Source organism: Geospiza fortis, unplaced genomic scaffold (assembly GCF_000277835.1).
Source record: "Geospiza fortis unplaced genomic scaffold, GeoFor_1.0 scaffold23, whole genome shotgun sequence".
Lineage (NCBI taxonomy): Eukaryota > Metazoa > Chordata > Aves > Passeriformes > Thraupidae > Geospiza > Geospiza fortis.
Genome location: NW_005054303.1, coordinates 10,878,965 through 10,888,355, shown reverse-complemented (window position 1 = coordinate 10,888,355; position 9,391 = coordinate 10,878,965). Strand labels below are relative to the sequence as shown.

The 9,391-nt window shown below is 44.8% G+C and overlaps 1 protein-coding gene across 1 annotated transcript in view; it reads left to right on the top strand.

The window, feature by feature from the left end:
• PRKCH (protein kinase C eta) overlaps positions 1 to 9,391 on the top strand; it is a gene marked incomplete at its 5' end in the record, with an annotated part of 113,989 nt that overhangs the window by 63,985 nt on the left and 40,613 nt on the right. Inside the window, one exon of the mRNA XM_005417948.3 lies at positions 5,442 to 5,596. Coding sequence (XP_005418005.2) covers positions 5,442 to 5,596 — 155 coding nt within the window. The remainder of the gene's footprint in view (positions 1 to 5,441; positions 5,597 to 9,391) is intronic.

Here is a 9,391-nt window from a genome sequence, read left to right as displayed (position 1 = left end):
ATGGAGGATTGGCGTTTCCTCAGAGAGCAGCATCTAAGAGTGGGGCACGACTGTGTTAGTCCTACAAAAATAAATATTCAGTTACAAGCCTGTTTCTTATTCCTCCTCCAGATCATGTGCTTTGCAGTGCTTTGACCCAGATACAGATGGCCCTTTGCACTGCTGAGGAGTTGGACATGTGGCTTTCTGGAGCCCAGTGCTGAGAAATCATGGTTTATTTGCTTGCTCTCAGCAAGACCTAGGGCAGATTTGCTTTGTGTGGGGGTTGTGGACCACGAAGGAAGAACATTGGGAACACTGAGAGAGCTTGCCAGCTCTTGTAATTATCTTGTAATGATTTGCTTGCAAGCTTCCTAAGCCCTGCTACTCTTTTTGGAAACAATAATTTTTCTCTGGGAAGCAGTGACACAGCTGTGTCTGTTTGGGGATGATTTGGAAAACCTCCCTTCTGCTCTGCAAAGCATAAACTACCAAAACAGGGGAAAATGACTGTTTTCTTGGGGAAGCCCTTTGGCTTCAGTGAACTCACATTGAGCCCAAAGCTGATTTTCTAAGGAGTTGGGTGCATGAATTATTTCCAAAAAGATAAAATGCAAACTAAGTGGAATTCCTGAGCCAGGCTGATTTTTTTTTTTGTGGGGGAAGATTGGAGCCTTATGACTGGTGATAAGGTCCCAGGAAGTCTTGTGTGGGTTATAAATGGACATCAGCTATGACTTTTAGGTAGAAGAGGGTAGAAGTTGGCCATCGCACTGTTGGCACAGTGGAGCAAAAAGATGCTCTTTAAATAAAATCTCGATTTTTTTTTCTTCCCCTGTGATAACAAAGAGGAAAGGTATGAGGATCCAAAGCAGCTTGTAGAGCTGGTGAGGACAAAGGGCTAAAGTGATGCTTGAGATGGATTTTAGTGTTTGCAAGGGGCAGTAACCGATGTGTGGGTTGTCCTTCTTGGTGGCTCTTGCAGTCAGGGACTTTCTTCAAGCCCCACAAAACCCCCTAAGACAATGAACAAATACAATGGGTGTATGTAGCTGCTGTCAGCCTGCTGTGCTTCCAACAGCCTCTGCCCTGCTAATGGGTGAACAAATAGGGGTGGAAAACTGAAATGAAAAGAAATAAATTTTTAGAAAAGCCAAGAAAAATAAAAAAGACAGCTCTCTGGCGTGAAAATGGGCAGGATTAATCTCTGCATGTAGGTTGAAATAAACCTGCTTGATCCCATGGATTTTATTTCCTGCAAGTGTTTTTTTAATTTACAGTAACAATTGCTCTGAGAGTTTATTCATCCTGATCCCAGGCCAGGAGTGGTGCGATGTGATTTCCTCCTGTGGCTGCCTCTTGCTGCGAAGCCTTTGGTGTCACTGTTTCCTGTTGACTCAAATGCTCCTTTCTTACCACGTCAAACAGAGATACCACATCAGGCACACTTCTGGGCAAAGCACAATAGAAAAATAGACATGTGAGGAGTCCAGCATTGGGCCCTGTCAAAAAACAATCCAGCTTTCAAATCCTCCTAATTCCCACTGATAGTACCCAAGAAAGGAGGAGACACATAACTGACTCTTAGGTCAAATTTGCAAGTGTCTGAACTATCTGCTGTTTTAAGATCTACTTTTCCTGGCCCCTTCTTAAGTTATTTACTCTGTCTTATTCTTCTGGCTGCAAATTGCCTTCTTTTTTTCTTCTTTCCTCTTTTTTTCTGTTTGTCTCCCTCCCTCCTTCCCTCCCTCTTCTCCTTTCTTCCCTCTGCCCTTCCCTTCCTCTCTCTTCTCCCCTCTTCCCCCCCTTCCCTCCAGCTCCCTCCTTCTTTCCCCCTCTTTTCCTTTCCTTCTCCTCCTCTTTTTTTTTTTTTTCAAAAGGATACCACTGTTTATTTTATTTCTTAATGATTCCTGGGAGAGCGGTTGGTCTTTGCAGTTTTGCAAGCTGATGGTCTTCCTTAGGAATAAAAATGGAAAGCCTTGCCTGGCTTTGAGATGATTTTTCCTCAGAGGATGATCATTAGTGCTGATTTTCCAAATGCCTATTGCCAGGCATGTAGCTGACCAGTGCACAAATGCTGCATTATAAACCAGTTGTGATACCAATACAATAAACCAGCTGTAATACCTATCCTGCTCTTTTCTTCAGCAGCCCTGTGGGATTTCTGTGTGTTAGGAAACTGGGCAGACAATAAGCTGGACCTCCTTAAAATAAATAGGAAAAAAAAAGATTTAAAAAGCTGCAGTAACCCCAAGTTCTGTATCTCTGCTTGACCAGTGAAATGAGTCCATGGGTGGGTGTGACCATATAACACGTGCAGCTATACTTGCTCAGGTTTGCAGTTAGTCTGAAGCAAAAGCAGTTTTTAGCAAAAAAAGCTGCTAATTCCATGGCAGCAGTGATGTGAATTTTAAAATCAGCTGTTTTGGTGCTTACCTGAACATTTGAGAAAGATGTAGTGTCTTTCTGTAAGCATCATAGTAAAGATGAGTACAGCCAGAAGTCTGAGGTGGGCCATGGAGTTTTGCCTGCTCTGGAGGAGCTGGACATACATGTTTTAAGATAGGAAGTGCTAATTTTGTTTCCTTGAAGGTCACCTTTAAGGAAAGAGTAGAAAATCCATGTGTGTTCCCCTAAGTGCATGCATGTTTATAAAGGCATATGTATCACTTACATAAATACACACACCATCCCTCACCAGGCTGCTGGTAAATTAAATTGCTTCCTGTTGGGGATCTGGCAAGAGGGATTTCTTTTTAAGTATGGGCTTGAGGAGATGCCTGGACAAGCTGGGCTAGATAAGCATGTGTCACGTGGAGAGATCAGCAAGGAAGGAGGTGGGAAAGAATAACAAGGAGATGTAAAAGCTGGCCTGACTGGAGAGGCAGAGGTGATACCTGTGCTACAGCCAGAGGAACAGGCAGGCACAGCCAGGCTGAGTTTAACCTTCTGCAGTGAAGATGTGGCATTAGAGGGCTGAAGTGGGCAGAAGAGCTGAGGCTGGTGATGGGTTTGCACAGTTCATGCTGCTCTGGATCAGACTACTGCCCAGACAAGCCAGCTCGGGTGTCTTTCAGTGCCCTCTCATAAAGACAGAGTGAAACAATGAGGTGATATTGTCTATATGGACTAGAGATAGAATTCAGCACATGGCCTTGGTGCTGCAGGAGTGTTGTGGGAGTGCTGGGAGCAATGGTGAGGCTGCACCTCAAATTCTGCATTCATTTAGGGACCCTTGCTGCAGGAAGGACATGGAGGTGCTGGAGTGTGTCCAGGGAAAGACAGAGGAGCTGGGCAGGGGTGCAGAGCACAAGTCTGATGAGAAGGAGCTGGAGGGGCTCAGCCTGGAGAAAAGGAGGCTCAGGAGGGACCTTCTGGCTCTGCACAACTCCTGACAGGAGTGTGGAGCCAGCTGGGGGTCAGGCTCTGCTCCTAGGGAACAAGGGACAGGACAAGAGGAAATGGTCTGAAGCTGCACCAGGGGAAGTTTAGGTTGGATATTAGGAACAATTTCTTCACTGAAAGTGTGGTCAGGCTGCCTGGAGCAGTCTGCCCAGAGCAGTGGTGGAGTCACCATCATTGAAAGTATTTAAAAGATGCGTAGATGTGTTGCACTTGGGGACATGGTTTAGTGGTGGGCTTGGCATAGCTGGGTTAGTGGTTGATGGTCTCTAAAGGTCTTTTCTAACCCAGATGATTCTATGATTTCATGATCTTTACCTTCTGGAAGGAGCCCAGCAGGAGCTGTTGGGCAGAGCCCAGGTTGGCTGTGTGAAGAAGGCTGTCCTCATGTGTTAAAAGCCATTTGCTTTCCTGCTCATGTCCATTGAGAAATGAGGGAATTTCTGGTTGTTTTCCTTCTGCCATGTGCATCTCAAGATGTTAATACCAGTAGTCGTTTCAAGCTGACTGGCTGCCAGAAAGTGGAGCACAACAATGCTTATCCTCTTAAACTTAGAGAAGGTTTAAAAGTAGCTTGTAGATAATTAGCATCAGACCTGGGAAGAGTCTTGTGGGAAAGAAGGACAAATATTAAAAGCCTGGCTGATCTCAGTTGAATTCTGTGCCTGTTTTCCAATCTGCTTGTTCCTGATATTCAGAGAAAAACTCTAACAACAAATACTGAAAGTCCTGAAACAATTGCTGAGAGGAATTTTTGAACTGGATGGCAACAATTCCAGGGTTTATTTTTGTGCCAAATCTCTCTGTGTCCTTCCTCTCACAATCAAGTGAAATCATGTGAAACCCCTACTCACTGCAGAGGCACAGCTTTTAAGCAAGTGCCTCCCTATCTGTAGGCTTTTGCAAAAGCCAGAACAAAGCCAAAAAAGAAACCTCAGAGACCAACAGCTGTGGTTAATGAACTGAACTTCATCAAACAAGTTGCTTTTCTGCTCAGCAGAAACTTTTATTTATGCTTCATGCTTATCAGTTCCTCTATTCCCCAGAGGTGTCTGCAGGTTAGTCAAAGGAAAGCTGGAACCTGAGGGCCCAAAAAGCTGCTGCCATGCAAGTGTATGGCAGGAAATCCCATCCTGGAAAACAGCCCACATTCTCCAGAAATAATGTTGGGATATCCTCGAGACTATGTTGTGCTGTTGTGGTGAAGCTGCAGTCTGGTTATGCACATTGTGTTATGGAGCAGCTTTCCCCCAGGATCTGAAATGTTTACTAGGGAGTGATGTTTTTGCAGATTTCTCTTGTGCCACTCAGTTCAGACAGTACTGATGAGGGGCTGTCATTCCCTGCTGGTTGAGGCAAAGGATAATTCAGAGAAACCCAATGGAGCTGATTACTGGTGAGCACACACTAACATGCCCAATCCACGCGTGAACAGGAATTCATTTCACCACTGGGGTCAAAACTTTTTGGAGGAGTGCAGGGCCAGGAGATACGAACAGGTCTTCCCGGTACTGATTTGATTTTTCCTGAAAAAATCAGCCTTTTCCCCAACTCACTGTATCATGCTTACTGTGGGATTCACATTCTCTGAACCTGAGAGAAGCAAAGAATCAAACAATTCTTATCTCATTTGCTGCTTCTGTGTTGTGCCAAAGCAGAATGCAATTTTTTTTTTTTTTTACGCAAAGTGATGGTGTTTTGTTTCCTTGGCCTGTCAGGGCCAAGCATGTGTGTGTGTGTTGGGACTGTCAGCTGACAATCATGAGATTCTGTGCTGTTAAATTAAGTTGGGTGTTTTGTGAAAATTCAGTTTAGATGTAATGTAATATAGTGTAATATAATATAGAATAATATAGTATAATAAAGTAATTAATTAGCCTTCTGATATCAGTGGAGTCCTCCTCGACATTCTCTCCCCCTCACTGGGGTTTCTCTGCTTTTCTGATAGCTTACTGAATGTTTTTGTTTGGGAGAAAATAGTTTTGCTAAGACTTTTCCAGGCCTGAGCAAGGCTGTAGCTAATGCTCTTCATGTTTGCTGTGTCTGCCTGTGTGTAGGATCGCCTGTTCTTCGTGATGGAGTTTGTCAATGGTGGGGATTTGATGTTCCACATCCAGAAGTCGCGGCGCTTCGATGAGGATCGGGCTCGGTTCTACGCTGCAGAAATTATTTCAGCCCTCATGTTTCTCCATAGCAGAGGCATCATTTACAGGTGAGCTCTGCATTCATGGCCTCCCTGTGTCTGAACCCCATGGCTGAGATGAGAGCTGCAGTTTTCTGCTTGAATAAAGAAGTGTCACTTGCTGCCCACCAGGAACAAGTTGTCAGCTGGGGTCACAGTACCTCCAAATTCCCCCTGCACGTTGGCCAAGGTGCACCACTTTCCAGGAGGGAGTGAAATTTCTGGACAGGCATTAAATGAAACCTTCACAGATTTTCTGTAGGGTGAATATAAGGATCTGCTGCTTTGGCCACAGTGTGCCATGTTATTTCAAGGCTAATACATGCTGGTCACACCAAAGCCTGTGCTTCCCTGCAATAGCTACTGTCTTTAAACCCTATCTATTATTCAGTGCCACTCATCTCAGCCACTAAAAATGTTTTCATTCCTGCCATACTCCTACAGCAGGAGTTTTTCCTTCCTGCCCATGCCTGGCATCTTTGTCTTTGCAGCGGGACTGGAGCATTGTTGCCTCCATGCATCAGCCTCCACTCGAGGTCTCAAGGCTCTTCTCAGGAAGCTGTTTCCCATACATAGCTCTCCTTTGTTATTTGTCATTTTTCTGTACTCAGGGGGGCAGTTTGGTTATATTTTTTCCTTTCTGTGCTACTAAAGTGCTCCCCTGTCAGCTCAAGCATAAAGGCATAGGGCAGCCAGCATGGATCAGAGCCAGGCTGCCGTGCAGGCCAGCAGCACCATTTGACCAGCCACCACCATTCTCCCTCATGCCCCAGAGGCAGAGCAAGGCCTCTTCTGGGATGGAGCAGGACAGCTGGAGCAGGGAGTTGTCAGCACTTAGACAGTCTGGTTGTACAGAAAGGTTTCTTTCTGCCATACTTCACAAAACACCTCTGATATCCTTGTGCCCAGAGCGCTGGGGAGGAGGAACAGGCTGTTGTTTTCTTTGGAATGCTGCTACTTGGAATCCAGCAGCAAAGCACGTATTTTTGAGCACGGCCTGCTGTAGCCCTGCTCAGTCTCACTTGTGGCATGCCAGCACTGCAAAGAATAATGTCAAGTCTCTCTTTTTTGCTGCTTGGTTACAGTTGTACTGCTGGGATCCAGAGCTGGGTGCAGGATGAGACCAGTTCCAATCCCAGGCCAGCTCTGTTAATGCCATTTCTGTGGGTTGGGCCAAATGTCATCTGATTTGGGACATTTAACCCAATCAGTAGGACATCCTCCCATGACAGATAATCTCAGGTTTGAACTCACAAAAACCAGAATAGCTGAGGGCTAAAGTGACAAAGGGCTGGGGGCTGTACAAGGGGCACTTTCCTGTCTGATGGACGCATGATAGGATCAGCCAAGTAAAAGCAGCTTCTCTGTCTCTTCCTAGCTTGAGCTCCAGTAAGAAACAGATGGTCAGGTGAGGACAGAGAATATTAAAATATTTTTAAATATGAACTCATGTGACATAAATGGCACAGTGAAATAGAGAAGGAGTGTCATTTTAATATTCTCCATGTCCTGAGAGCCTGAGGATGAGTAGTGATATATACCCTAGGTATCAAGCTCCTAAAGCACAGTGATTGTCTGTATAGAATAGCAAATCTCCTTACTCTACAGCTGGATTTCAGTCTAATTCTTCCCTTGTGAATAATGCCAGCCACTGAGGAGAGACCCTGCCAGATAATTATCCAAATGACATTTTCCTTAAAATAGTGACATCCAGTAGTTATTGTCAGTCATTCAGCAGCAAAACTGGGTCTGTGCATAATGTAATGCCTTGTGCTTACAGCTTGTCCTGTCTGCCCCAGCCTGCTGCCTGTCACAGGGTAGGAGTAACTGATCCCTCTGGGTTTTGGCACTCTTCAAGTGCTGCTGTAATTCATGATAGAAACTGGAGGAATAATTGGAAAGCTCCTCGAACAACTGCACAGGCTTTGATCTTGTTGAGAAACTGGTTAAGCTGTGGAGTCAGGTAGCTTCATCTTCATGGGGCAGGTCTGCAGGGGGTTGGGTGACTTGGTTTCTTATAATTAGTTGGGGTTCTGGAAGATGTACGAGGAGAGAGCTGCTGGCTGGGGCTGTACTGAGCTGAGGTTGCTTCTGTCAGGTCACAAACACCAGGCTCTGGGGGGAGTGTGTAGGATAAAGGGGATATTCAGAATGGTATCACTGCACTTGTGTAAGAGAGTTTGGATCAGATTTTATGATCAGAATGTGAGTGCTTTCTTAGGGAGCAGGAGGCAGAGACACCAGAAATAGCCTGACCAGAAAGGGTTTTACCACAAGCTCTTCAAGGTGTCTTCTTTCTGGGTTTCCAGGGTCAGTGGAGGAAGAGGGTTGCTGGCCTAGAATATTCTGTTGCATTTGTTTTTCTTCTGGGCTTAACTTAATAATACTGTATTTTTCTTTGCCCCCTTCAAGACTGAGCAGTTCAGGAAAGAATCTGCATTTACCAGTGCAATGAGCGTTCTCCTGCTAAGTCAAGTTGCATTTGCCACAAGTGCTGCCAAAAGCTGGGTTTTCTCTTCTTTGAAATGCTAGAGAGGTTTGAGAGACAGCACTGAAAGTTCATCAGGAAGTAGCTGAAACTTGTCATTGTGGCCTGGCAGGATGGTGCTGATGGCTGCTGAACACCTAAAATCAGGTGTTCACCGATTCCTTTTTTAGCCACACACAAGCAATTTGAACTTTTTGCATTTGCTACTGGGTCATTGTGGCCTGGCAGGATGGTGCTGGTGGCTGCTAAAATCAGGTGTTCATTGATTCAGCCACACACAAGCAATTTGAAATAGCTGTAGAGCAATATTTTTGTATTTGCTACTGTAAGTCCCTGAGAATGGAGTTTTGAGGCAGATTATGCATTTTGGCTATATGTGATTCTTAATTTTAAAACTGGGCTTACAGCTGGATTGGTTCTCTCATGAGCTGGTTTTCATGATTTTAAAACTGGGCTTACAGCTGGATTGGTGCTCTCATGAGGAGATGGTTTTCATGATTGTCTCATGCGGGAGCTGGTTTTCATGATACAACTGAAATTTTCAGTGAGTTTGCTCCTCATTTTGACGAAACTCCTTTTTGTTCTCTTTAAAAGAGAGCTTTCAGTTTCAAAAACCTTTATTTTTCTCTCTTCATTTGCAGCACTACAAAGGAGAGATGGCTTTCTGGCCTTATCAAGGGAAAGTCTCTGTCTTGCCCTGAGCTGAGGTTTAGCTGTCAACTTAGCAGCACCTATTTATAGGTACTTCCTGAAAAAAGAAAAAATCAGCAAGTACAGTGGGGTTCCTTAGCCCATCATACAGGGGAATGCATCCAGACATGAAAACAATCTTTTTGTGTGTCACATCACAGTGTATTGTGCACCCCTAACCGCAGAGGAGTAGGGCAAGGATGTGTTTGGGATCAGCTCATGCTGGATGCTGCCAGGAAAATGTTAGGTGATAATCATGCTTATTGTAAATAAAATCTTCGTTCACAGGGCAATATTTGTGCACTACTGCTTTCTCTAAGATTATTTCTAAAGGAAATTACAGTGCTGGGCTCTGTTGCAGATAGGTGGGTTGGTTTGTCATTTTTTCTAATGGCTGGATGTGCTATTTTTCTTGAGGCAGCTCTTGCTGACTTTCACTTTCCAGTTCAGCAGTTCCCAGGGTAGGGGAAGCATATTTTGGCTTCTGTGCTTGCCAGAAACAAAACAAAGCAGCATATCTGAGCAGAATTAGGTTGCACAGTGGCTTATTCAGTACGAGGGAGCTGGTCCACTCACAGTCTGCTAAAAAGCACAGAGATAGTGGATGACTGCAAGGGTTTATTTTAAAAGCAGGACATTTCCTCCTG